Source organism: Saccopteryx bilineata, chromosome 4, assembly GCF_036850765.1.
Source record: "Saccopteryx bilineata isolate mSacBil1 chromosome 4, mSacBil1_pri_phased_curated, whole genome shotgun sequence".
Lineage (NCBI taxonomy): Eukaryota > Metazoa > Chordata > Mammalia > Chiroptera > Emballonuridae > Saccopteryx > Saccopteryx bilineata.
Window position 1 is genome coordinate 180,987,735 of NC_089493.1, and position 27,721 is coordinate 181,015,455.

Here is a 27,721-nt window from a genome sequence, read left to right on the forward strand (position 1 = left end):
TCACCCTGTTTTTCTAATGGTGAATTTGAAAACCCCAATCTCTAGATAGCCCCATTTTGTTTCCCCGGTAGTATATAAGGGCTTGTAGGGTGAGAGTCTGTATGACTTATTCTGGTCTCCCGTCACTTCAATTCCCTCTTTCATTCAATTTACCAAGTTTCTGTCATCCATTCATTCCACATACATACCAATTATTTACTGGGCACCTGCTATGTGCTTCCTGTACCCGTGCCCAGCACTATCAGACCTATGTTGAATGAATGAACAAGGCAGGGCGGTTTTAAGCGAGGAAGGCAGGCAGGAAGGAAAAACTCAAGAGTTTTGGAACCCCCGGCCCGCCCGCGAAAGCCCTAACTGGCAGCAGCGTCCCCTCTAAGCCTCCATGTTTCATCTTCTACCTGGACCCCTCTCCTGCCATCCTGGGACCTATCAACTCTGTCACTGGGGAGGGAATTGGGTGCCAATCCCGACTTCGGGGAGGGGTGGTGCCCGAACCCGCCCCCTCACAGCCTGCCCTGGGCGAGGGGCGGTGACTCCCTCGCGGGGAGCCGAGCAGCCTCTGCCCTCCTACCCCCTAGGGCGCGCGCCCCTCTGCGCACAGCTCGAGTGCGGGGCAGAGGGGTGGGCGGACGGCGCATGGAGTTGCCCAAGACACCGGGTGACTCCTCCCCGGGGACCCTCCCCTCTGGGGCGCGTCATTCTCCCCACCCTGGGGCCCGACCCCGGAGGCTTCTGACACGCTGGCCACGCTGGGGACAAGTCCCGGCCACCTGCTCCGGGAGCCCGAGCCCGGGGCGCCATCCGCGCGCCTTGGTGTGGGTGCCCATGGAGCTGCCGGCCCACAATGCCAGCTGTGAGAACGGTAGGTGCAGGCTGGGGGTGGGGGGGATGACGCGGGGAGGGGGGAAGTGCGGAAAGGGGCGGGGGGGGGTGTGTGTGGAGGGGGTAGTGCGGGACAGGACGGGGCCAGGGAACTGCTTTCCTTCCCTTCCCTACTCCCCTTCCCTTCCCTGCTCTCCTTTCCTTCTCGTCCTCTCCTGCTAGGAGGCCCAAAACCAAGTGTGTGTGTGTGGGGGGGGGGGGGTGAGGGGTGCAGCACTAGTCCCCCGCCCAGTTCTTAAGCCTGTCTTGAGAAGGAGCAGGGTTCTGCCTGACTTTCCCCATCTTGGGAGCTGGGTAGCTGAGGGGACAATGGGGGGAAAGGGGACAAACTAGGAGGGAGGCAGAAGCAGGCATTTTTGATTGCAACAGGTGGACCTAGAGGTGTGGGGTCCCAGGTTTCTTTTTATGTATAGTCACTTCAGATTTTAGTACGTGCCCAGGTCTGGCTGTCTCCCTAGGGCCCACCAAAGACAGGAAGAGGGGCACCCCATCCCCACACCCACCTTTTAGACAAAGGTGAGAAAGAACAGCCCAGGAAAGATAAAGGGAGATCCTTGGCTTTACGTGGACCTCTTACCGTGAGCCAGGTAGTGGGCTAGGCTCTTTATTTGCATTATCTCACTTAATCCTCAACACAGCTCTAGGTGACAGGTAATATTACTACCTTACTGTCTCCATTCTGGAGACAGGGAAGCTGAGGCTCTGGAAAGTCTGATAACTTGCTCAAGGAAAGACCGTGGGGAAATGGGATGTAGAAGTAGGGCTCTTGGATCCTAAAACCTGTGCTCATACAACTCCTTTCGTGGTGTCTCCACCTCCCTACCTTGCAGCGTGTGGGATACCGCTGTTGCTCTAACTTCTCTCCCGATGAAGCTTTCAAAGCCAGCCTGTTGGGTGTTGGCTGGCTTTGGTTTCCTGACCAACAAGGTGGTTCATGTTCAGCCTCGCCTTCCCCTGGGGAAAAAGATGTTCCCCAGTCCTAGCATATTCTGAAAGAGAAACAGGAGTCATTTGGCCCAACACCTGCTTGTCACATGACATCCTTCCCAGAACTGGATTGCCTTTGGCCTTCAGTCTTCTCTCTTTTTTTTTATTTATTTATTATTATCTCAATGGGAGAACTTCGTTCAATGGAGGGAGCTGTGCCCCTTGGGTGCTTCCGGCCTCCCCCAAACAGTCAAACCCACAGTGGGCTCTTTGGTTCCACCTGCTGGAGACACACCCTCTGGAAGGCAGGGGATGGGCGTGGGAATGAGCTTGACCTTCTTCTTGGGAGTCGCCTTCCTGGGCCCACGTCCTCCCAGGCTCTGGCTCACTTCCTGAGCTCAGGGAACTCCTAGGGCTTGACTCTCATCCCAGATGAGGAGCAGGAGTGAGCAATCAAAACAAGTTGGATTAGGGGCCGAGATGGCCTGTCTCACCTTCTCTCGATTGTGACACAGATGTCAGAACGAGACAGCTCCCATTGTAAAAGACACATCGGTATCCCCTGGTGGTCTCCATACCCCGCTGCCACTAGGCTTTTGTGTGACATAAGTTAGCACTTCTGCTTCTCAGGGCCTCAGTTTCCCCAGCTGAAAGAAGGTTAGACAGGCTGCCTTCTGAGGGCTGCTCCAGCTCCACTGGTCTGTGCTTCTGTCCCGTGGAAGAAAGGTCGACACTGCACTTACTGATCTCCACCCAGATGCCGCTCTGTGCTCTGGGCATTCCAAAGCCAGAGCTGCCTGACCTTGGACTTTGGGGTCCTTCCAGTTCAGGTTTGGCCGCAGGAGAAGTGCCTGACGCAGGCTTACATCCTTGTCTTTATGACACACAGTTAGGAAAAGACCGTCTGTCGTCAGAGGTCACAAACTCAAGTGCCTACAAGAGCTGAGCACATAACAAAAATGATGGAAGGGAGCCGGGCATGGACCCTGGGGCATTGCAAAGAGCATGTCCTGTCTAGTGGGCGACGCAGCCCGTGACAGCCAACTGTGGCAATGGGAAGATAACCCAAAGTGGCATTTTCATGGGAAATCTGAGTTTTAAATGTTGGTAACAGATTTACATTTAAAAATAACCCCCAAGAGGCCGAATGAAATGCTACCCTCCTTGCTGCCTGTTTTGTGGGCTGTGTGGTGGTTGAGAGCGTGGGCTTCAAGTCAGCATCAGGGAGGCTTGGAGTCCAGTTCCAGCTTCACCGGTTACCAGCAATACAGCCTTCGGCAGACTACCAAACTTACCAGGGTGCCTATTGCTTCAGCTGAAACCCTGGGCCTGGTGGCTGTGCTATGTTCATGACAGGAAGGTTCAGGGACAGCCCCGGAGCAGAGGGCCATGTAGGTACTAGCCCTGGAGGATTACTGACTATGCTATATGTACTGTTTCCTTGAACTTAGACAGCTTAGTTTTTTGACTGAGGGTGTGCTCCACATTTGTCCTTTTGTCCTCAACATTTGTGCCAGAAGGGCAAGCAGGGGTGCCCTAGCTCAGGCATGAGGACTGACCAGATGCTCATGGACTCGAGGGCTTGGAACGCAAACTAGAGGCTTTCTGAGAGGGACGCGATCCCTCTGAGGCCTGAAGGTAGGCTCTAGCCGCTGACCCCAAGCACCAGAGCTCTCAGAAGGAAGGCCTGGGAATGGTCAGTTATAGCAAACTGAATGCTCATATTTAATCACCCGCAGGCCTGGAAAGGGCTATGGGCTCTCTGACCTCACTGCCCCACGTTACCTGTCAGGGGTCTCCGCTGTGGCTGGAGTCAGGAGATGTAAGTGAAGAGGCCTCTGGGAGGGAGAATCCCTGTGTGATCTGAGCCGTTGGAGGCCCAGAGGCTGGGAGAGGATTCCTGTGGCGGGTGGGAGGTTGGATTCAATGGGAGCTTGGGGGACCCTGCGTGTTGTTTGGGGCATCAGAATAGCTGAGTGGTTCCATGCTGGAGTTCTGCTGTCAATTTGTGTTCTTAGGCAACATACATGAGCTCCCATGGCTTCCAAATTCATACCTATGAAGTGGGATTTAAAAACAGCACTCTTATAGGCGGCTATAAGAATCCGATGAGTCCGTGGAAGCCCGGCATAAGCACCGGGGAATGCTGACGGCTATCTGTGGGTGGGGGCCCAGTGCGTGCACGGAGCTGACGGCTGTCTGTGGGTGGGGGCCCAGTGCGTGCGTGGAGCCCCGCTGCAGCTGAAGCATGGGCTCCGAAACAGTGGCCAACTCTGATATTCCTCACGTGTGCCAGTGTCCCCAGCATGACCCCTCTCACCATGGTCTTCCCATCCAGGTTCCCTGATCACCCTGTACTGCTCCTCCCAGCAAGTCCTGTGCCAGATCGTGGGCGACCTCAGCCCCCACGTACCCGGCAATGTCACCGCAAGCAGCTGGCGGGAGGTATTCTGGCAGAAGTACAGCTTCTACGTCGGCCTGGGTCTGGCCTTCCTGTCCAGCTTCCTCATCGGCGGCAGCGTCATCCTCAAGAAGAAAGGCCTCCTGCGCCTGGTGGCCTCGGGGGCCACACGGGCTGGTAGGCTCCTGGCGGGGGCGGGGAGATGGGATGTGGGGTGTGGGGCAGCTGAACCCTCAGCCAGCCCTGTGAACCTCCCTTCACTGCAGCAGTTTGAGAGCCTGGCCTCAAAGGGCACAAAAAGCTCACTCTCAACCCCATGGGGAATCCAATCCACCAACAGGAGATTTTCCTTTATAATCCAGTATTTCTTGACCACCTCGTGACCAGTTCAATAGGGATGAGAGGGGATGGTCTCAGGGTCAAGAATTAGGAACCCCAGATCTAGTCCTGGTTTTATTTCTAATCAGTTGTGTCATCATAGACAAGTCACAATTTCCCTACAAAACGGGAATACAAACACCTCTTTCGGAAACAATGTCAGACACTAGTATGCCCTCACTTATTATCATATTGAGCTCCCTATGGGCTACCAAGGAATTACCGAGTCTCTGTCCACAGGGATTTGCTTGTCTGAAAAATAAGATGTGTATCCATAAAGCAATTCTTTTTTATTTTACTTTATTTTTTATTTTTTACAGAAACAGAGCAAGAGTCAGAGAGAGGGACAGACAGGGACAGACAGGCAGGAACGCAGAGAGATGAGAAGCATCAATCATCAGTTTTTCGTTGTGGCACTTCAGTTGTTCATTGATTGCTTTCTCATATACGCCTTGACCGTGGGGCTACAACAGACTGAGTAACCCCTTGCTCGAGCCAGCGACCTTGGGTCCAAGCTGGTGAGCTTTTTTGCTCAAACCAGATGAGCCCGCGCTCAAGCTGGCGACCTTGGGGTCTCGAGCCTGGGTCCTCGGCATCCCAGTCCGATGCTCTATCCACTGTGCCACTGCCTGGTCAGGCTCCATGAATCAATTCTTGAGGAATGGAATCCTGTGTAAAATAACTTATTCATTTAATCATTGTTCATTGTGTACCCACGGTGTGGGACACAGTGCCCTTGAGGGGCACTAAATCAAATGGGAGAGACAGGCAAGCCAGCAGGCAGGTGTTACACAGTGCTATCATGGGGAAAATAGATGCTGTCGCAATATTTTGGAAGGGCATGTAAAGCCCAGGCTGTGGGTATTAGGGGAGGTTTTCTGTAGAAGTGATTCAGAATCTGAGACATAAACAGTGAAAAAAATAGCAGGGTGAAGGGGGAAAGAGGAGGACATAGAGCTCCAGGCAGAAAGAACAGCATGTGCAAAGGCTCAGAGGTCATCAAGCACGAGTGACATTAGAAACTGAATGTAGTTCAGGCTGGCTGGAGCATGGTGGGGCAGAGATGCTGGTGTCGGGGCCAGATCCTCATGTGTCTTGGAAACCGGGCCTCAGAATTTGAGTGTAATTGTAAGTGAGAGTAAGGCTTTGGGCAGGGGAGTGACAGAGTCCAATTTATGACGTGAGATGATCCCTGGTGGCTGGTTGGAGATGGATAAGGGACAAGACGGAAGACCAAGTAGGGGAGAGAGACAGAAGAACCTCGTCTGGGCCTGAGAAAGAGCAGCGGGCATGGAGACAAGAGGTGGAGTCCAGTTTGGAAGGTAGACCTTACTTACCGGGTTTGGTGTTGACCGGCTGCAAGGGGAAGGTAAAACCACGATTCACGGACTTCGCGGCTCTATGACTTGAGCAACTAGGGAGATACGGGTGCTATTTTGTGAGATGAATAATGCGGAAGGAGCAGGTTTGCAGGAAGATAACATGTTCAAGTTTGGACATGTTCAGTTTAATTTTTTGCTCTTTTATTTATTTATTTTATTTATTTATTTTTAATATTAATATTTTTTTATTAAATTTAATGCCGTGACATTGATAAATCAGGGTACATATGTTGAGAGAAAATATCTCTAGATTATTTTGACATTTGATTGTGCTGTATACCCCTCCTGCAAAGTTAAATTGTCTTCTGTCACCTTCTATCTGGTTTTCTTTGTGCCCCTCCCCTCCCCTAACCCCTCTCTCCTTCTTCACCCCCTCCCCCCTCCCCCAACCCCCCCCGCCCCTGTTGCCATCACATTCTTGTTCATGTCTCTGAGTCTCATTTTTATGTCCCTTCTATGTATGGATTCATCTCAGTTTTTTTTCTGATTTACTTATTTCACTCCGTATAATGTTATCAAGGTCCATCCATGTTATTGTAAATGATCCGATGTCATCATTTCTTATGGCTGAGTAGTATTCCATAGTATATATGTACCAAAGCTTTTTAATCCACTCGTCCTCTGACGGACACTTGGGCTGTTTCCAGATCTTCGCTATTGTGAACAATGCTGCCACAAACATGCGGGTGCATTTCTCCTTTTCGAGCCGTTCTATGGTGTCCTTGGGGTATATTCCTAAAAGTGGGATAGCTGGGTCAAAAGGCGGTTTGATTTTCAGTTTTTTGAGGAATCTCCATACTGTTTTCCACAGTGGCTGCACCAGTCTGCATTCCCACCAGCAGTGCAGGAGGGTCCCCTTTTCTCCACATCCTCGCCAGCACTTATTCTGTGTTGTTTTGTTGATAAGCGCCATTCTGACTGGTGTAAGGTGATATCTCATTGTGGTTTTAATTTGCATTTCTCTAATGATTAGTGATGTTGAGCATTTTTTCATATGCCTATTGGCCATCTGTATGTCCTCTTTGGAGAAGTGTCTATTCATCTCTTTTGCCCATTTTTGGATTGGGTTGTTTGTCTTCCTGGTGTTGAGTTTTACAAGTTCTTTATAAATTTTGGTTATTAACCCCTTATCAGACGTATTGTCAAATATGTTCTCCCATTGTGTAGTTTGTCTTTTTATTCTGTTCTTGTTGTCTTTAGCTGTGCAAAAGCTTTTTAGTTTGATATAGTCCCATTTGTTTATCCTGTCTTTTATTTCACTTCCCCGTGGAGATAAATCAGCAAATATATTGCTCCGAGAGATGTCGGAGAGCTTACTGCCTATGTTTTCTTCTAAGATGCTTATGGTTTCACGGCCTGCATTCAAGTCTTTTATCCATTTTGAGTTTATTTTTGTGAGTGGTGTAAGCTGGTGATCTAGTTTCATTTTTTTGCAGGTAGCTGTCCAATTTTCCCAACACCATTTGTTAAAGAGGCTGTCTTTACTCCATTGTATTTCCTTACCTCCTTTGTCAAATATCAGTTGTCCATAGAACTGTGGGTTTATTTCTGGGTTCTCTGTTCTATTCCATTGATCTATATGCCTGTTCTTATGCCAGTACCAGGCTGTTTTGAGTACAATGGCCTTGTAGTATAACTTGATATCAGGAAGTGTGATACCTCCCACTTTATTCTTCTTTTTTAAGATTGCTGAGGCTATTTGTGTCCTTTTTTGGTTCCATATAAATTTTTGGAATATGTGTTCTATATCTTTGAAGTATGTCATTGGTATTTTAATTGGTATTGCATTGAATTTATAAATTGCTTTGGGTAATATAGACATTTTAATGATGTTTATTCTTCCTAACCATGAGCACGGTATATGCTTCCACTTGTTAGTATCTTCCTTGATTTCTTTTATCAATGTTTTGTAATTTTCCGAGTACAAGTCTTTAGTCTCCTTGGTTAAGTTTACTCCTAGGTACTTTATTTTTTTGGTTGTAATTGTGAAGGGGATTGTTTCCTTAATTTCTCTTTCTGACTGTTCATTGTTGGTGTATAAAAATGCTTCTGATTTCTGAGTATTGATTTTATATCCTGCCACTTTGCTGAATTTATTTATCAGGTCCAGTAGTTTTTTGACTGAGACTTTAGGGTTTTCTATATACAATATCATATCATCTGCAAATAATGATAGTTTTACTTCTTCTTTTCCAACTTGAATGCCTTTTATTTCTTCTTCTTGTCTGATTGCTGTGGCTAGGACTTCCAGGACTATGTTAAATAAGAGTGGTGAAAGGGGGCACCCCTGCCTTGTTCCTGATCTTAAGGGTATTGCTTTTAATTTTTGCCCATTGAGTATGATGTTGGCTGTGGGTTTCTCATAGATGGCTTTTATCATGTTGAGGTATGTTCCCTGTATTCCCACTTTGCTGAGAGTTTTGATCATGAATGGGTGCTGGATTTTATCAAATGCTTTTTCTGCATCTATTGAAATTATCATATGGTTTTTCTCCTTCTTTTTGTTTATGTGATGAATCACATTGATTGATTTACGAATATTGTACCAGCCTTGCCTCCCCAGAATAAATCCCACTTGATCATGGTGTATGATTTTTTCCATATATTGTTGGATCCGGTTTGCTAATATTTTGTTGAGGATTTTAGCATCTATATTCATCAGAGATATTGGCCTATAATTTTCTTTCTTTGTGTGGTCTTTGCCTGGTTTTGGAATCAGAATTATGCTCGCCTCATAAAAGGAGTTTGGAAGTCTTCCTTCCTCTTGAATTTTTTGAAATAGTTTGAGAAGGATAGGAGTTAGTTCTTCTTTGAATATTTGGTAGAATTCCGTTGTGAAGCCATCGGGCCCCGGGTTTTTCTTTGTTGGGAGTTTTTTGATAACTGTTTCTATCTCCTTTGGTGTAATTGGTCTGTTTAAGTTTTCTGATTCTTCCAGATTGATTTTTGGAAGATTGTACGTTTCAAGGAATTTGTCCATTTCATCTAGGTTGTCTAGTTTTTTGGCATACAGTTCTTCATAGTATTTTTCTTACAATATTTTGTATTTCTGTTGTATCAGTTGTTATTTCTCCTCTCTCATTTCTAATTTTATTTATTTGAGTCCTCTCTCTCTTTTTCTTGGTGAGTCTACTTAAAGGTTCATCAATCTTGTTTACCTTTTCAAAGAACCAGCTCCTAGTTTCATTGATCCTCTGTATTGTTTCTTTAGCCTCTATGTCATTTATTTCTGCTCTGATCTTTATTATTTCCTTCCTTCTACTACATTTGGGCTTTACTTGCTGTTCTTTTTCTAATTCTTTTAGATGCAGGGTTAAGTTGTTTATTTGAGCTTTTTCTAGCTTCTGAAAGTGTGCCTGTAGTGCTATGAACTTCCCTCTCAGCACTGCTTTCGCTGTGTCCCATAAATTTTGAGTTGTTGTATGCTCATTGTCATTCGTTTCTAGGAATTTCTTTATTTCTTCTTTGATCTCATTCTTAATCCATTCATTATTTAACACCCTGCTATTTAGTTTCCATGTGTTTGAGAATTTTTGAGCTTTTCTGCTGTGATTCATTTCTAGTTTCATGCCGTTGTGATCGGAGAAAGTGCTTGATATGATTTCAGTCTTCTTAAATTTGTTGAGAGCACTTTTGTGCCCTAACATGTGGTCTATCCTAGAGAATGTACCATGAGCACTTGAAAAGAATGTATATTCTGCTGCTTTAGGGTGAAAGGTTCTGAAGATATCTATTAAATCGAGTTGATCTAGTGTTTCCAATAAGTCTGCTGTTTCTTTGTTAATTTTCTTTCTTGAGGATCTATCTAGTGATGTTAGTGGGGTATTGAAATCCCCTACTATTATAGTATTGCTGTTGATCTCGCCCTTTAAATCCATCAAAATCTGTTTTATATATTTGGGTGCTCCTATATTAGGTGCATAGATATTTATAATAGTTATATCTTCCTGTTGGATTACTCCCTTTATCATTATGTAGTGGCCTTCTTTATCTCTTACTATATCCTTTGTTTTAAAGTCCAATTTGTCTGATAAAAGTATTGCTACCCCAGCTTTTTTTCATTTCCGTTTGCATGAAACATTTTTTTCCATCCTTTTACCTTCAATCTGTGTGTGTCTTTTGTTCTAAGGTGTGTCTCTTGTAGACAACATATGTATGGGTCCTGTTTTCTTATCCACGCAGCTACCCTATGTCTTTTGATTGGATCATTTAATCCATTTACATTTAAGGTTATTATTGATATGTAGTTGTTTATTGCCATTTTCTTCTTTAAAGGTGTATTCCTTTTTCTTTTTTTTTTTTTTCTGTATTCTTTTCCCACTTTATCTGTTTACACCAGGCCCCTTAATATTTCCTGCAGCATTGGTTTGGTTGTAATGAATTCCTTGAGTTGTTTTTTGTCTGGGAAGCTTTTTATTTCTCCTTCAATTTTAAACGATAGCCTTGCTGGATAAAGTAGTCTTGGTTGTAGGTTCTTGTTCTGCATTACTTTGAATATTTCTTGCCATTCCCTTCTGGCCTCAAGTGTTTCTGTTGAGAAGTCAGATGTCATCCTTATGGGGGCTCCTTTGTAGGTGATAACTTTTTTTTCTCTTGCAGCTTTTAATATTTTCTCTTTATTGCTTAGCTTTGGTATTTTAATTATGATGTGTCTTGGTGTAGGTTTCTTTGGGTTTCTCTTTAATGGAGTCCTCTGTGCTTCTTGGATTTGTGAGAGTTTCTCTTGCATTAATTTAGGGAAGTTTTCAGCTATGATATGATTGAACAAAGTCTCTATCCCTTGTTCTTTTTCTTCTTCTTCAGGAACCCCTATGATGCGGATGTTATTTCTCTTCATGTTGTCACAGAGCTCTCTAAGAGTTTCCTCTGACTTTTTGAGTCTTTTTTCTCTTTTCTTCTCTGCTTTCATGCCTTCATTCCAGTTGTCTTCTAACTTGCTGATTCGATCCTCTGCTCTATCTATCCTGTTTTTAATTCCTTCCATTGTGGTTTTCATTTCTGATATTGTATTTGTCGTCTCCAACTGATTCTTTTTTATACTTGCTATTTCTTTATTTAGGTTTTCAAACTCCCCCTCCATTGTTGTTCTAAGATCCCTAAGCATCCTTACAATCATTATTTTGAACTCCGCATCTGGAAGTTTGATTATTTCCATATCACTCAGTTCATCTCTCGAAAGTGTCTCTTGTGGTTTCATTTGGATTGCACTCCTTTGTTTTCTCATCTTCTTTTTTTTTTTTTTTTATTTGTAGAGTTGATTGAGTCTAGGCTTGGTGTTGTCTGCCTCCAGTTTTCAGTTGTGTTATTTTTAGGTCTTCGTGGGTTGGTATCAGCTATTATTTGTAATCCACTTTCGGATTTGGGCAGCTTTGAAGTCTTGATTTGTTTGTTTTCTTAACAGGTGATAGTCTTGTTAACTGATCTCAGCAGGGGGCTTCCTTGAAACGTAACCAGGAATGCTGTGGGTGTAACCTGAGACGCTGAAGGTCTCTTCCTCCAACTAATCTCACTGGGGGCAGGGTTTTTTCTCTTAGCTTCAGTAGGGGGAGGTGTATCTCAGATCTCCATGGAGACCTGAGTTACTGCCCCTCCTCCCCACTTCTTGTTTTCAGCTGTGTCTTATTGTGCTGATTGGAGCTGGATAGATGTCCGGAGATCTCTGATCCGGAAGCACTTCAGCTCTGTTTTGTGAAAGGTTCAGTCCCTCCCCCAGCTATGGCCGCCTCCAGCACGAATGAGTCAGCTTTTTAATTTTGTTTCTTGCATACCTTAGCCCCTCACAGTCTGTCCCTCTCCCTGTCTTTTCCACTTGGGAGATAAGCTGGTCTTTTCAACCCACCTTGCTCCCTGGTTGCCAGGTAAGTGGCTGTGAGCAGTAGTTTCTGCTCTTTTTCCTCTGTGAAATCCTCTCTGGGCTCTCAGCCTCACCCCCCTCCTTCCCTTCCTGTAAGCAGAGGAGATTCAGGCACTCCTTACCAGGATTATTGTGGCTTCCTCTTTGCTCCTTGGTTTTTGAGAGCTGTTCTTGCAGTTCAGTGTTGGTTTTTCATGCTGATTTTTTCTAAATTGATTTGTATTCCAGTTTGGTGTTGAGAGCTGGGTGTCTGTGCATCCGCCTACTCTGCTGCCATCTTCTCTCCCCCTTATTTATTTTTTATTTATTTATTTATTTATTTTTCATTTTTCTGAAGCTGGAAACAGGGAGAGACAGTCAGACAGATTCCCGCATGCGCCCGACCGGGATCCACCCGGCACGCCCACCAGGGGCGACGCTCTGCCCACCAGGGGGCGATGCTCTGCCCATCCTGGGGGTCGCCATGTTGCGACCAGAGCCACCCTAGCGCCTGAGGCAGAGGCCACAGAGCCATCCCCAGCGCCCGGGCCATCTCTGCTCCAATGGAGCCTTGGCTGCGGGAGGGGAAGAGAGAGACAGAGAGGAAAGCGCGGCGGAGGGGTGGAGAAGCAAATGGGCGCTTCTCCTGTGTGCCCTGGCCGGGAATCGAACCCGGGTCCTCCGCACGCTAGGCTGATGCTCTACCGCTGAGCCAACTGGCCAGGGCTTTGCTCTTTTAATACCTTCTGAGATCGCAAATCTTGGTGAGTGGATGAGGAGCGTTTAAAATCGAGAGTTCCATTGAGAGCAGAGTTTGAGATGTCTGGGTAGAGAATCGAGAGATGTCGACTAAGCAGTTGGATGTGCACCTGGGCTCAGAAGGAAGGATCGGGGCACCCAGATGGTATTTAAAACTCGGGGGATGGATGAACTCACCTAGGAGAGGACCCGGAAGTAGGCCCGGATGACTGGCCACAACTAACATATTGTATATCCCGAACCCTTGGAGAGGGCGGAGTGAAGGTCAAGGTAGGAAAGGTGCCTGAGGCAGTGTGGCCAAGCTCTGACGTGTTGTCCACTTCTTTCTGCAGTGGACGGAGGCTATGGCTACCTGAAGGACGCAATGTGGTGGGCTGGCTTTCTCACCAGTAAGTGGGGTCCTTGCTAATGACGGTGCCATTGATGGCAGGGGCGGAGATGGAAGGACGAGTGTTTGGGCCATTTCTATCTCTCGTGTGCCAAGTATGAATGCGAGGCCCAGACTTTTAGGGGGGACCTGCCACTTAAGGTTTGTACAGATTTGCACATTTACACCCCTCCCCCCACCACTTTCCACCTGCTTTCAAAAGGCAGAGCCTGGTCATTCTGTACCAGCAGAGAGACAGACCCCTTGCAGGGGTCTGCAAATCGGCGACTCAAATGGGGACAATTAGGCCCTTTGAGAGTGTCAGACGCGCTAACCACCTGCCTGTCTGTTGTAGGCTGCCCACGGTTCCTCTGGGAAAGATGGCGCTCTGGACCAGTTGGGACCTGGAGAGTTGATAACCGTCAACTTTACTTGACGATTAACACTTTCTAGAACTTACCTTAAAGATACAGACCCAATATTGGCAGTCCCTGAGACACACTTAACCGTATCTGGACTAGAAGAAGCCAAGAGATCTCAAGGACAAGACGGTGTCCACCCACGACCATGTCGTGTGACCTTGAACTTTGGCCCTAGCTTCCCCATCTTTCAAATGGGAGGATTTGATCAGGATGACCCGGGCCTGACCTTCTGACCAGATTCTCCAGGGAGAGAGCATGAGGATCAGGATGTTAAGGAAGGCCAGACTGGGATTCTATGACCGGCCGAATGCTGAATGGAGCCGTCTCTACCCAGATTCGTCTGGGCTGGAGATGGGGCATTGGAGCCATACCAACCTCTTTTCTCCTTTCATTTCCTAGTGGCTGCTGGAGAAGTTGCCAACTTCGGGGCCTACGCATTTGCTCCTGCGACAGTCATCACACCTCTGGGAGCGCTGAGTGTCCTCATCAGGTCATCGTCACCTCTCTTGCTTTCTCTGGCTCTTTCCTATTTTCAGTTTGTTGAGGTCTGGAACTGATCAGTGGGGTCCACTGCCGCTTACAATCAGGAACGTGGGTCGGTCCTAGCTCCTGGAAGGGGGCCGTGTGCTGTGCTGGACTCTGGCTGCTTGAATTGCTTGCTGCCGGTTGCTCTGGCGTTCCCTTGACTTACCGGGCAGTGGAAGGGCAGGCTAAGCCCAAACCGGAGGGCAGGGCCTCCATTGCCACCGGTCTGAATTCTCATGTCAATATCTTGGTGCCGCCATAGGAGAAGCCTACAAGTGAAGAGCGTGAATCCTAGATGAACATCCCCTGAGTTCTCACCTTAGCTTCTACCACTTAGTCGTTATGTTACCATGTGCAAGTCACTTAACCACTCTAAGTCTTAGCTTCCCCATCTGCTAGGTGGGGGTGCTAATAACGCCTACCTGAAGGCACTGCTAGAGGGACTAGATGAGATAGTGCACGGAGAATGTGTAGTTAGACAGGCATTGAAGAATGACCATGGCTAACATATATGAAGGGCTTACTATATGCTAAGTGTTCGAAATGCATTCTGTGTATTAACACAGCATCCCTACTAACTAGAAAGTAGGGGAAACCTGAGGCCAAGAGAGGTTAAGCAACTTGGCCAAGGTTACCCAGGTAGGTCCCCTGAGAGGCTAGGCCAGGAATCCCATCCAACAGTCTAATGTCAGAGTCTGGGTGCTTAACTGCTGTGCTGTGTCGTCTTGCAAGCGTTTGCTGGTTTTAAAAACAACTGATTCTAAATGCATATGCTTCCCATTGCCCCATTCCTCCTGAGCCCCAAACATAGCTCCTCTGGGGGGGGGCCCAAACCCCCATTAGAACCTGGCTCGAATTGGCTTAACCTTGGAGCCCTGGTCAATCTCAGCCAACCACACCCAGTGTCCATAATTTCCTCCGTTTCATTTTACCTTCTTGATGACAACTTTGCAACATTTATGTAGTCAAAACAAACAAACAAAACAATGCAGAGCCATGACTCACACTGCATATTTGGCTGATGTAACAGTGTCCTCACAATCCATGTATGATTAGTTCCCTCCTGTGGGAAGTTGAGAGAGTTAGGAATCCTTCAGTGTGTCCCCTCTGCCTATGCCACCATGCACTCTTTTTTTTTTTTTTTTGTATTTTTCTGAAGCTGGAAACAGGTAGAGACAGTCAGACAGACTCCCGCATGCGCCCGACCGGGATCCACCTGGCACGCCCACCAGGGGCGACGCTCTGCCCACCAGGGGACAATGCTCTGCCCCTCCGGGGCGTCGCTCTGCCGAGATCAGAGCCACACTCTAGTGCCTGGGGCAGAGGCCAAGGAGCCATCCCCAGCACCCGGGCCATCTTTGCTCCAATGGAGCCTTGGCTGCGGGAGGGGAAGAGAGAGACAGAGAGGAAGGAGGGGGGGGGGGTGGAGAAGCAAATGGGCGCTTCTCCTATGTGCCCTGGCTGGGAATCGAATCCGGGTCCCCCGCATGCCAGGCTGACACTCTACCGCTGAGCCAACCGGCCAGGGCCCACCATGCACTCTTTAATGGGCCATGTGGGTAAAATGTTTTTGGTAGTTTTAGAGAAGAGATGGGAGACTGCTTGGACATCAGTTCCCCTCTAATGGGTCCTGATTTTTACCCTAAATGCTACCTTTGTAAAGAAACAAAGGCGTGCCCCAGCGATTACATCTGTTTTGCCCAATTTCCCTCCCTTCTTCCTTCACCTCTGCTGGCTCACCTGGAAGAAGTGAGGAGAATGAAAATGACATCATCTAGAAACAGCAAAGAAGTGGAGGTATTTTGCCCAGAAAAGAAAGAAGAGACTCTGGGAAGTCCCAAGGATTCACTTCAGTGATGTGTAGTGGGAAAGCCATAGGCTTTATGATGAGACAGAACTGGAGCACAAATCTGGACCCAGCTACTGACCAGTCGTATGACCTTGCCAAGTTGTTTTAACTTCTGCGTGACTCAGTTTTCTCATCTACAAAATGGTCCTAGCATAGTTCACTTCTTGAAGAGTCGTAAGATGCTAGTGAGATAATTAATGAAAAGTTCCTAGTGTAGTACCTGGTACGTAATATAGGCCCAAGACGCAGTGCCTATCTATAATTGTCACTGTGGTTGTTTACACTGATATATACAAAAAGAAGAAGGAATAGAGTTCTGTATGGCTCAAAGGATAAAAGTGAAATGGAAATAGAAATGAGAAGAAATGACCATAGTTTTGGTGTATAATTAAATTGAACCTACAGTGGATTCATTTGCCTTGTGAAGGAGTGAGCTGCTTGCCACCAGAGGGATACAAGCTGTCTGTTTGTGATGTTAAGAGAAATGTGCTTGTTGGGTAGGGAGTTAGACAAGAGTGCTTTGAAGGGCTCTTCCAACTCTTCTGTTTTGGAATACTTTCCATCCCTAGAATGAAAGAAATTCACCTGTGTGTTCTCAGGTCCTCCAGCACACACTGTAACCCCCTGTAAGTAAGTTTCTATTTTAACTGGTTTGGGAGGTGTCTACGAAAGCTTCCCTCTGAGACAGGGAAGACATGACCTGGGGTGCGTCCCGATCTGTCATTCTCCGTGAGCCCTTGCTCAGACCCATTTCCCCTATGGGCGCTAGCACAGTGCTGGCTACCTAATCTCTGCTCCCCCCCATTGCCACCTGCAGTGCCATCATGTCCTCATATCTCCTGGGAGAGAGTCTGAATCTGCTGGGGAAGCTGGGCTGTGTGATCTGCGTGGCCGGCAGCACAGTGATGGTGATCCACTCCCCTGAGGAAGAGAAGGTCACCACGGTCATTGCAATGGCTGCCAAGATGAAAGACACAGGTAGGCTCCAAGCCCCCCTGCCCCCCCCCCCGACCATGGGAAGGAAGGCACTGAGGGATGAACCAAGTTGAAGGGCTGACCTGGTTGGAGCATCTCACGTGCTGCCCCCTGGAGGGGAAGGCAAGCTCAAGAAAGTGGGCGGGCTGGTACTGAGGCCAGCATATAGGTTTCCCAGCCTGATGTGCATCGATGCCATTTACTAAGAGTTCAGTGCCAGGTGCTGTTCTACATGCTTTATCTGCATTGCCTTAGTCTGCTCAGGCCGCTGTAACAGAATACCAAAGACTAGGGGGCTATCCACAACAGAAATTTATTCCTCACGGTTCTGGAGGTTGGGAAGTCCATGATCAAGGTGTCAGCAGATGGTGTGTCTAGCCAGGGCTGGCTTCCTGCTTCCCTGTGTCCCATATGGTGGAGGGGAGGAGAGAAGTCTCTGAGGTCCCTTTTATAAGGGTACTAATCCTATTCATGAGATGACACAATCACTTCCCCAAGGTCCCCACCTCCAGATGCTGTCACATTGGAGATTATGTTTCAACATATGAATGTGGGTAGAACACATTCAAACTTACAGTGTATACGAACTCATTTGATCCTACAAAAAGAGAAAAGCTCTCTGTGGAGGTCCTATCAGCCTTATTTTACAAATGAGGTAACTACGGTCTTGGGGTTGACCTGTGTCCCTGTCTTCCTGAAGGGTACATCGTGTTTGCTGTGCTTCTGCTGGTGGTCTGCCTCATCCTCATCTTCGTCGTCGCCCCACGTTATGGACAAAGGAACATCCTCGTTTACATCGTCATCTGCTCTGTGATCGGGGCCTTCTCGGTGTCTGCCGTCAAGGGTCTGGGCATCACCATCAAGAACTTCTTCCAGGGGATGCCAGTTGAGCGCCACCCCCTGCCCTACATCCTGTCCCTCATCCTCACACTCTCGCTCAGCACTCAGGTCAACTTCCTCAACAGGGCGCTGGACGTGTTCAACACCTCCCTGGTGTTCCCCATCTACTACGTGTTCTTCACCACGATCGTGGTCATCTCCTCCATCATCCTCTTCAAGGAGTGGCACAGCATGTCCGCCGTGGCCATTGTGGGCACCCTCTCTGGCTTTGTTACCATCGTCCTGGGTGTGTTCATGCTTCATGCTTTTAAGGACCTGGACATGAGCCAGACACGCTTGCCGCACACGCACAAAAACCCCACACCTCCTCCCGCCCCAGAGCCCCCGGTCAGACTGGAGGACAAGAATGTCCTTGTGGACAATATAGAACTCTCCAGCACCCCATTGCCACGCGAAAAGCCCAAAGTATTTACCGTCCATTCTTAAAGCTCGGACTCTGTGCATGAGAGGATGAGCCCTACGGTGCAGCCTGACTTCTCCATCTGGAGCCTCCTGGATATTTTCGGCACCATTGTTACCCATGGGCTCTCTGTTCTGGGACGTTCATTTATACCTCATCACTGTTTCGAGGAGAAAGATCCCTGCCCAGTGAGTGGTGGGGTCAGACTTCCTGGAAACACAGCCTCAGTGACCAAACACCCTACTTACATTGTTGCCAGCAGGTCCCCGGGACCTCCCTTCCCACATGTTCTCTTGTTGCCATCTGTGCATTGTTGGGAAGAAGATGGAATTTGACCTGTTGAATGTAGCACCCTCTAAGAACTTCCCTGAGACTCTGGTCATCAGGGAATCCTCAGCGTTCGTTCTCCTGAGACTGATGGCCCGTTCCTGAGCCCAAGGACGAGGTGTCGCTGGCTCCCTGGGGCACGGAGAGCGATTCGTCCTGCCTCCCCATCCAGAGCTGACAGAAACACACCACTAATGAAAAATGTCTTGCTGCTCTTGCCACTTCCTCTACGGAGACAGAAGCAGGACCTCAGCTGACCTTCTTACTGTGAGAGTCACCTGATGTCTCAGGGAAACATTTCCACCAGCCCCACTCCCCCCGCGCTCCGGTCCAAGGGCAGCATCTTTGTTCCCATGGACTCCACCGCCATGCCCGCCTCTTCCCTTTCTCTGTGCGTCCTAAGGAGTCAGTCACTGAGACGTGCAGGCAGTTAGCTCGGAACTCAAGACAAAGTGACAACCACCACAACAAAAGATGCTTTGCAGCCAAGCTCTGCTGGCCAAACCCAGTGTTTATTTTGCCTCAGAAAATGGCAATTGCACTGCTCTTGAAAGCACCCTGTTGAGCTGGAATTTGGCAGAATGCACTTTTCCTTAAGGAGTAAAGCAAAATATGATTTGGGGAGATGGGCGGGGAGATTAAAAAGCAAAGTCAGGATTTGCCAGGAAGCCACCACCAGCTCCACGGAAACCAGGAACTAACTTTTGTGTTTACTGTGGTGCCCAACAAAGCAGAGAGGGCTCTGGATGACTTCTGGTCTCCAGCCTTAAAGGCTTGGCCAGTGAGACCAGCTTGAAACTTTAGCGACCAAGTGGGATGTCAGTTTGGCAAAGGTGCGTTCTTGCTGTTGACCAGATTGCCACCAAACCCCCAGCTCTGCTGACGAGCTGCTCACCCTGGGAAGCAGCGTGTCATGATGATCCAACGCCACCTGCCTTGGAGACTGCCTTTGGTCCCCTCACATTTGGCCAGTGGCATTCGAAAAACAAGAGCAGCTGGAGAGCGGTCTGACTGATACAGCCTTCCCTCTGGGTCTTCTTTCTTGCTGCAGGAGTGTGGGAGTTGGTAGGAGGACTGTGAAAGGGGAAGGAAGGAGGCCACGTATTTCTGAGGGAGGACTGGATCCTCAGCCCCCAGGTGGGGGCCGTGCCTCCCCTGAATACGCTACACCTGTGTCCCGTGTTTACATACCCTGCCCCAAGCGCAGCCACGCCCAGGCCAAGCTCCTGCTGGCCCCGGAGCTCCAAAGGGTCACCTGATCACCAGGCTGGCTTCCTGCACCTCCAGCCTCAAAGCCCCAGTTTTAAATGAATGTGGATCTCTGTATCGGACTAAAATCAATGCAACACATTGGATCTTGAGAATATCAGTAATCTGAGGTCCCTGAGAGTGTGGTCTGCAGGGTCAAGAATAAAGACCTTCGAGTGTGTTTACTTTATACTTGAGTCTTAGCCTTCCTTGGCCACGGAACAATTACCCTGGTTCCTCTGGGGCTGGGAAGCCAGTCCCAGTCTCTGGAGGGTTGTGGCCTCCAAGGAAGTCTCTACAGTGGTTTTCAACAGCCCCCACTAGAGTAGAAAAGGTTGTTTTGGGAAGAGAGTCAGTAGAGGATACCTATCCCTTGTTAATGCCTGAGCCCTGACTAGGAGCCTGGCGTAGTGCCAAGAGCTTCACATCCATTCTCTCTTTCAGCCCTCCAAACTCCCCAAGGCAGATGTATTTCTATACTCATCTATTTATTTTATTTGATTAATTCTAGAGAGAGGAAAGGAGGGAAACGTCGAATTGTTGCCCCACTTATTTATGCATACACTGGTTGATTCATACACGTGCCCTGACTTGGGGACTGAACCCGCAACCTTGGCGTATCGGGGTGATGCTCTAAGCCACTGAGCTACCCGGCCAGGGCCAAGCAGGTCATGCCAAGTAGTCATGTACTGGGCCGGTATTGTTTTCATATCTGAGGAAAGGGCCTCAGGGAGGTTAGATATCCACCCAAGGCCACATGGCCAGGAAGAACTAAAGTTCATATCTGGCTCCAAGCCCGCAGTTTTAACGACCAGGTCTGGTGTTACTCTGTTCATTTCTTCTTGTGACCTGGGCTGAGCCGGTGAGAGCTGTCTGGAGTTCCACTCCTCAGCTCACAGGGCGACCATGGAGGTCCCGTTGATGTCCTCAGCAAAGAGTTGGCCCTCATAGGAACAGTGAGTCCTGCTTTGCCCAAACGGTCTTGGAGGCCAGCCTTCAACCTGAACAGACCCTAACAGAAGCCCAACACGTTAAGCAGAGCAGCCGTAAAGCTGATGTCGTTTCTGAGCACTCAGGAACAGCACTTCGGGGGCAGGCAGCATTCCCACTCGTATAATAAAAGCGGACTCAGACTTCTGGAATATACCCGCTCTCACACACCTAGCAAGCAGTAGAGGCAGAATTTGAACTCAGGTCTGTGCAGCCAGGCTCTGTGTCATATGCTACTGACCAGTCCGTGACTGGCTGTCCACAGATGGACACAGTAATGGGTTTAGATGGTTTGAGGCAGGCAGCGCTGTTTGGGTGGGGGCTGATATCATGAGCAGGTGTTTTAGTAGTCGGGGCATTTGTGTTTGACACTTTCGGTGTCTTCAGGCAAACTCATCAACATGAAAAGTTAGAACAGTATCATCAGATATCAAGGACTCTTGTGAAGATGAAATGAGATAAAGTGGCCCTCAGAGCCTAGCGTGGGTTAAGTACTCAGTAAATGTTAACTGCTATTATGGTGACTATGAGTCTTTCTCTCTTAGGGAACTTCAAAATTGAAGCAGGGAGCAAATGAGAGAATGAGGGTGGAACCCTTTCACAGCTGGGGAAGCACTAATGGCTGAGCTGTTACCACACAGGGCTCCAGACTCAGAAAGCACACCCACCCCGAACCTGGGCTCTGCTCTGCCCGCCCAGCCCAGCCGACCTCGGGCAAGTCCTCCCCTCTTTGAAGTACATGATCCCTAGCAATTAAGATGGTTAGAACAGAGGGTCTTAGCTGTATCCTAAATGCATATCAGGGAATCCCAAGATTATTCATGCCTTTAGTGACTCAAGACCTAAGTAAACTAGCCCAGCCTATGTCCAAGTGCAAAGAGACACTTCCCCTTTCCACTGGTCCCAGGGAAGCCCGAGACTTCTGTGTAGCTCTACAATGGCCCAATAGGCTGGACGGATGGATGGTCCCTGTGGGCACTCTTCTGAGGAGTCCTCACGTGACAGATCCTCACCAGGCTGAGCAGTAGGACATCAAAACAAACAAAAGAGAGTCGCCAAACCAGACAGCATTTCAAATGACAATTTATTATTATAATTAAATACAAACAAGGAAAAAAAGGCACCGTGGCCTATTCAAGTATTTTGCATAGATGTACAAATATTGTAAACAATTAATAGGTGGACGTGAGAGAAGAGGATCTGTTTTCCATGAACAATCTCCCAAATAAAAGAAACTTCACATTGCCCTGGATCCTGGTCACATACACACACACAGCGGGCGGTGTGAGGATGTGGGGAGGGGTCGCTCTGGGGGCGCTCGGCTTGGACTCCGCAGAACCCCTCTTAGCACCTTTCCAGTCAGCATTCCCTGGGTTTTCCTGGGTGTCCAGCAGAGCTGTTACATAGGTGTTTAATACAATCACTGACTTTGAACTGGTCCCCAATTTAAGTACGCAAGTCTTCCACCCCCTCTGCCAAATAACAAATTTAGACATAGGTAAGGGGAGGCTTTATTCACAAGGATTACTGCAAGAGACGGCAAGGGACACCTGCAATAGGGTGGAGGGGGCTGTTGCAACTCCACGAGATCTGTAAGTGTCTCCGAGCTGGGGAGGAAGGGGCCTGTTCTTTTCCAGGAAGACGGAAACAAGGCTGAAAAGAACTTAAGGCCGGCAGGTAGTTCAGACTTGGGGCCAGTGCCCACTGCCGTTCCCACTGACTCGGGCACGGAGCCAGGCGCTATCTCCGTCAAGGTCCCCTGAGGCTTACATCTCAGAGATGGCTCCCAGGCCCTTAAGAAAAACATTTCCAGGGTCATAAAACTGGCAGGAGGCTAAATTAACTTTTAAAAAGATTTATGGACATCTGCATCTGAACGCAGGGCTGGTTAACTCCCTACCTTAGTTCAACCTTAGTTCAACCCCTCTCCTCCCCGTCAGACTCTGAACCTGGACTCACCGCCAGCCTGAGCCAACATATACAACCCTCCCCCAAAAGGCCAAGCACAAAGACGGCTCCTGAATACACCTTTTAGCCACGTTCAGGCCTCCCTGGAAAAGTCAAGGCCTCTGCTCTGAGCTGTGGGGTGTGGGCAGACCTTGCAGCGGCTTGTCTACCCCAATATCCCCTTCCGCCATCTAGCAGTAATCCTGTCAAGTAAATTCCCCCGCTTCCCCAAGTCCGAATTTATCTTTGTCACCTCAAAGCAGCACATGGGCGCAGGAGGGGACGGGGGCCGTCATGGCCGGTCTTGCTCCTGTCCAGCCACTGTGGCCCGCCAGAACAGCCACGCCCGGCCCCCTGAACAGAGAGAGCCGGGAGGGAGTGGAATAGGAAGGAGAACCGGCTGCCGGGGCCGTCTATCAAATTTTAAACATTTAGCCATTTTCCAGTTCACAGCACAATTTTGTGGGATGGAGGTGCTATTCAAACAGTGGAAAACAAACAAAAATAAAAAAGCAACAACCCAGATCTCTTTCGGGGATGGTTCTAGGGAGAGCGGAGTTCAGGTTCAGAAGGCTCACGCAGCCACAGTGGGTGTGGCATTTCCCCCAAGATATCTACTGTCTGATGTGAGGGAGGAGCCAGACAGCCCGCGGGAACGTCGGTGAGCCTTGGGGTGGCTTAGGGGTGATTATAGATATATATATATATATTTATATTTATATATATTTGTAGAGCCTGTTCTCACCTTTACTTTTCTGGGGCCCAGCACTGCGGCCTGGGACATTTGCAGTAGCACACTTCAATGGCAGGCTGTCCCCTGACTTCGTGACAGCAAGAAAGGCAAAGATTGGCAACGGGGAGCAACCAGGGCCCATGTCAGGGATAAGGGGGCGCGAACGTCACGACTACCTGAGGGAAGAGAACCTTGTTTTCCTGAGCTCTTTCTGAATCCACCCCATGTGTGTCCCCGGGTGCAGATCCCAGACGTCCCACCTGTCCACAGGCGCAGGGACACCTATTGAGCACCAGTCGCGTGCAGAGAACTGGAAGGGGGTCGGGCGGTGGCTGGGAGGGAAAGGTCAAGTCTCTTCCTTGCACTGAGGTTTTCACGGGCCCTGCAGCACCTTTGTGGGGCGGGAGCCAGTCCCAGGGAACATTCCAGCAATAAGCCGTCTGATTTGGCAGAGCACCACACGGCCCTCCCACCCTGCTCCGGGGAGGACCGTCCAGAGTGGGGTCCCCTGGCTGCTCCGGGGTCTCTCTCTGTGAGGGCCAAGTAAAGGCAGTGACCAGAGGAGAGAGCACAAGCAGGTAGGTCATAAATGGCCTGGGTGGCCCCAGCTCAGACTCTATTCTTTCAAGACTGGTGACAGTTCCTTCTCCAGAGACCTCCAGAGACAGGGCCGCTCTCTGCTCAGAGGGCCCCAGCTCTGCCTCAGGTCAGTGACGGACCTCGGGACAGGCTGGGGCTCCCCGGGGAGTAGCGGGGGAGACCCTGGCCCTGCTGAGGTCGCAAGACACAACGGAAAATGAAACCACAACCCCCACAGCCACAGCCCGAGTCCACTTTGACTCCTGAGAACCAATGGAGTCAAGCCTCGAGGCAGGACCCTAACGTGTAAGTCACAAGCATCAGGCCCCAGGACGTCAGGACTGCCGAGGGCCCACTCTCCGCAGCACCACACTGGGCGGGTCCGAGCGGGGAAGGAGAAATCAAAATCATGGGCACTTGGAAAGTGCGGAAGGGAAAACAAGGGCAATCAAGAGTTATGGTGAGTCAAGAGTCAGAACCTTTGGCATTAGGGCTCAGAGGAGGCCTGCTGCTCCCCCTGCTGTCTGCACTGCCTACAAATAGTACCTGTCTGGGTCAGAGCGACCCATGTAAATAAGGGGAGGTGGGGAGCTGGGAGGGTTGGGGAGGGGACTGCACTTGTTCACATGTGGCCACAGAGCCACAAGCTGTGACCCCAGTCAAGCCCTGTGCAGGGGCACAGCAGTGGCTGGTCTGACCTCCCTCAGTCTCAGAGCTGCAAAGGGTGGGTGAGTGCCGGCCTCTGCCTAGCCCGGGACCTCCGAGAAGACAGAAGCAACGGAAGGCTCTCATGCATACCCTCCACTGCAGGACGAGGACAGACGGCTTCTCCAAGCTAAGCCCTGACCCGAAGGGTTGAAGGGGACTTCTCCCGGCCGGGCTCCTCGGCTCAGCTCAGACAGCCTGGCACGGGCACCTCTGAGGCGAGGGGCCGGCTGAAGGGAGGCTAGAGAAGCAGCCATTCACCCTCTCCTGCGCCCCCCACCCAGGGCTGCATATTGCACTAAAAACACTCGGATGCTATTGGATAGTGGTCCCTGTGGGCCTTGGAGGAGGCTGTGGAGGCACGGAGTCAAGAAGGAGGTTTCGGAGATGCGGGGGGTTCAGGGAGGAGAGGCTCAGAGGCGGCCAGACAGGCTTCTTCCAGACGGCGGTGTTCAGAGTCCCCAGGGAAAGGGAGCAGCCCCTTGGGCAGGCCTAGATTCTTGAGCTGGTCATCCTCCCAGCCCTCTGAGATCTGTAGTCAGGAAACTGTGGAAACCAGGAAAGGGGAGAAGGAGAGACATTAGCCACTTGCTGATCGGTGGGGTCAGAGGGAGCTGTCCTCTGGGTTTTGACAGGTTGGACAGGTGACAGCCAGTCAGCGAGAGGGACAGTTTCCCGTGGAAGTCTGTGACATGTCCGCTAGACCAGTGGTCCCCAACCTTTTTTGGGCCACGGACCGGTTTAATGTCAGAAAATATTTTCACGGACCAGCCTTTAGGGTGGGATGGATAAATGTATCACGTGACCGAGATAGGCGTCAAGAGTGAGTCTTAGACAGATGTAACAGAGGGAATTTGGTCATTTTTAAAAAATAAAACATTGTTCAGACTTAAATATAAATAAAATGGAAATAATGTAAGTTATTTATTCTTTCTCTGCGGACTGGTACCAAATGGCCCACAGACCGGTACCAATCTGCGGCCTAGGGGTTGGGGACCACTGCGCTAGACCATCAGCCCCACATGGCGGTGCCCCTACTCCAAGCTGACAAGCCAGCTCCCTCCCTCCCCCTAAAGCTGCCTCCTGGGAACACAGGGAGTCAGCCAGCAGCAGCCTTCTCCCCTCCCCTGTGCCCCGACGCCTAGGACTGGGGGCCGGAGAACACGCCAGCCCAGGGAAGAGGTATAAGAGGGGTCATTTGGGCACACTGTACCATAGGCCGGCAGTTTAGCTAAATTAACTGCCTTGACCTTCACGGCAACCTGGCGGGCTGGCTTTGCTGCTTCTTACTGCCTTGTTCCAGGGAAGGAAACGGACTCAGGAGGGCGACATGCTCAGGGCCACCCGGCTGGTCCATTGCAGATCCAAGTGTGATGCCATCAAGCTCAGACTCCTAAACATCACTTCACACGAAACAAAAACCCCTATCACCCTTTTCAGGGAGAGTCACGTCGGCACCAAGAAACACTTCGCTTCTGCCCTCCTTGTTTTTTGCTATGGAAGGAGTTCAGCCCTATAACAAGGAGCCTGGACTCCATCTGCTTTTTCAACCACAGTCTTGCCCCCTGGGTCCTTCTGGTTGCAGCGTTCACCTCGCAGACTCCTGCAGACTCACCTTTGGGGCGGGTGCTATCAGAGGCCGGGCCTGCTGAGGCCCCGTGGCAGCGGGTGGCAGGACGGAGGCGCCGCCCGCCCGGGGGAGGTTCTTGCGGCCCGGCACTGGGTTAGCCGGTAGCGCCTTCTGAGGTGGCCGCGGCCGGGAGAAGTCCTAGGGAGAGAGCCACACGCCTTGGTCAAAGCCCAGAGGGGCCTGCTCCAAGGAAAATGTTCCCAATATCATTACGGATCGAAATCAGATAAGAAAAGGCATTACTACCTTGTTTCCCTGAAAATAAGACCTACTGCACCTGACCAGGCGGTGGCACAGTGGATAGAGCGTCAGACTGGGACTCAGAGGACCCAGGTTCAAGACCCCGAGGTCGCCAGCTTGAGCGTGGGCTCATCTGGTTTGAGCAAAAAGCTCACCAGCTTGGACCCAAGGTTGCTGGCTTGAGCAAAGGGTTACTCAGTCTGCTGTAGCCCCACAATCAAGGCACATAAGAAAGAGCAATCAATGAACAACTAAGGTGCTGCAACAAAGATTGGTGCTTCTCGTCTCTCTCCCTTCCTGTCTGTCCCTATCTGTCCCTCTTTCTGACTCTGTCTCCATCACACACAAAAAAAGACCTACTGCAATTTTTTTCAAGCTTAGAAATATAAGGTCTCCCCTGAAAATAAGACCCAGCAGGTCTTTAGGAGCAAAAACTAATATAAGAGACTGTCTTATTTTTGAGGAAACACGGTATACTATACGGTCCCATTTAAAAAGAATTTATGAGTGTTTTAACACGCAGGAAAAGAGCCTTTTGGAGAGTCAGTTGGGAGTATCCATTAAAATTAGAAATAATCATTGTCTGATGTAATAATTCCACTTCTTACTGCCTGTGCTGGAGAACTATTTGCCCGGGTACACAAAAGGGAAATGACACGGACGTTCCTTGCAGCACCAGTTGCAACGGCAAAAGAAATAATAAATAACCATAATTTGCATCAATAGACAACTTACTAAACTTACATGGGACATATGAGGCAGCATTTAAAAGAATGAAGGGGGTTGATACGTGCTGATGAGGAAAGATGGTTAAGAGTCATTACGAGCTGACGCACAAGTGACAGAGGACAGTTTACGTGAAATAAGCCTCCACGGCCCTCTTACCCTGTCCCCAACGTAAATATAGCTGCACAGTCAGGAAGGACACAGAGCAAACTGCTACTAGAGGTTCGGGATGGGGAGTGAGTGGGGAGAGGGTTTGCCCAGGTGAACGTGTAACGCTTTCAATAAGCGCATATACTGTATATGCTTTGCCTGTGCAAATAAAAATAAAACGGGGAAATGACTAGTTGGCTGTGTGTGTGTGTGGGGGGGCACAATGGACAGGAAGAGGGGTACAATGGACAAGAATCTTTTCCTCTGCTTTTCTATCACCTGCATGGTTAGTCACCTTCCCACTAAGGTCTTCCCAGACCACTTTATTTAATGCTATAACAGTGCTGCTCAGTGGCAGGGGATGAGGCTGACTCCACCTTCATTCAACAAGCCTGCAGCGTGGGCTTTTAGAAGCAGAGATCTGAATGGACGGCTGGCTCTGTCTC

General features: G+C 49.3%; 2 protein-coding genes across 2 annotated transcripts in view; one reads left to right on the plus strand and one right to left on the minus strand.

The window, feature by feature from the left end:
- Positions 1 to 558: 558 nt before the first annotated feature.
- NIPAL4 (NIPA like domain containing 4) lies at positions 559 to 18,511 on the plus strand. The gene is made up of 6 exons (XM_066273129.1): positions 559 to 862; positions 4,148 to 4,387; positions 12,895 to 12,951; positions 13,751 to 13,841; positions 16,543 to 16,703; positions 17,401 to 18,511. Exons 1-6 carry the CDS (start codon positions 637 to 639, stop codon positions 18,024 to 18,026), a joined length of 1,401 nt encoding a protein of 466 aa, XP_066129226.1. The 5' UTR covers positions 559 to 636; the 3' UTR covers positions 18,027 to 18,511.
- Positions 18,512 to 21,638: 3,127 nt separating this feature from the next.
- Positions 21,639 to 27,721, minus strand: part of ADAM19 (ADAM metallopeptidase domain 19) — an 80,435-nt gene continuing 74,352 nt past the window's right edge. Inside the window, exons 22-23 of the mRNA XM_066273130.1 lie at positions 26,145 to 26,297; positions 21,639 to 25,075 (exon numbers count right to left, since the gene is read on the minus strand). Of these exons, the coding sequence (XP_066129227.1) occupies positions 25,022 to 25,075; positions 26,145 to 26,297 (207 nt within the window). The 3' untranslated portion in view covers positions 21,639 to 25,021. The remainder of the gene's footprint in view (positions 25,076 to 26,144; positions 26,298 to 27,721) is intronic.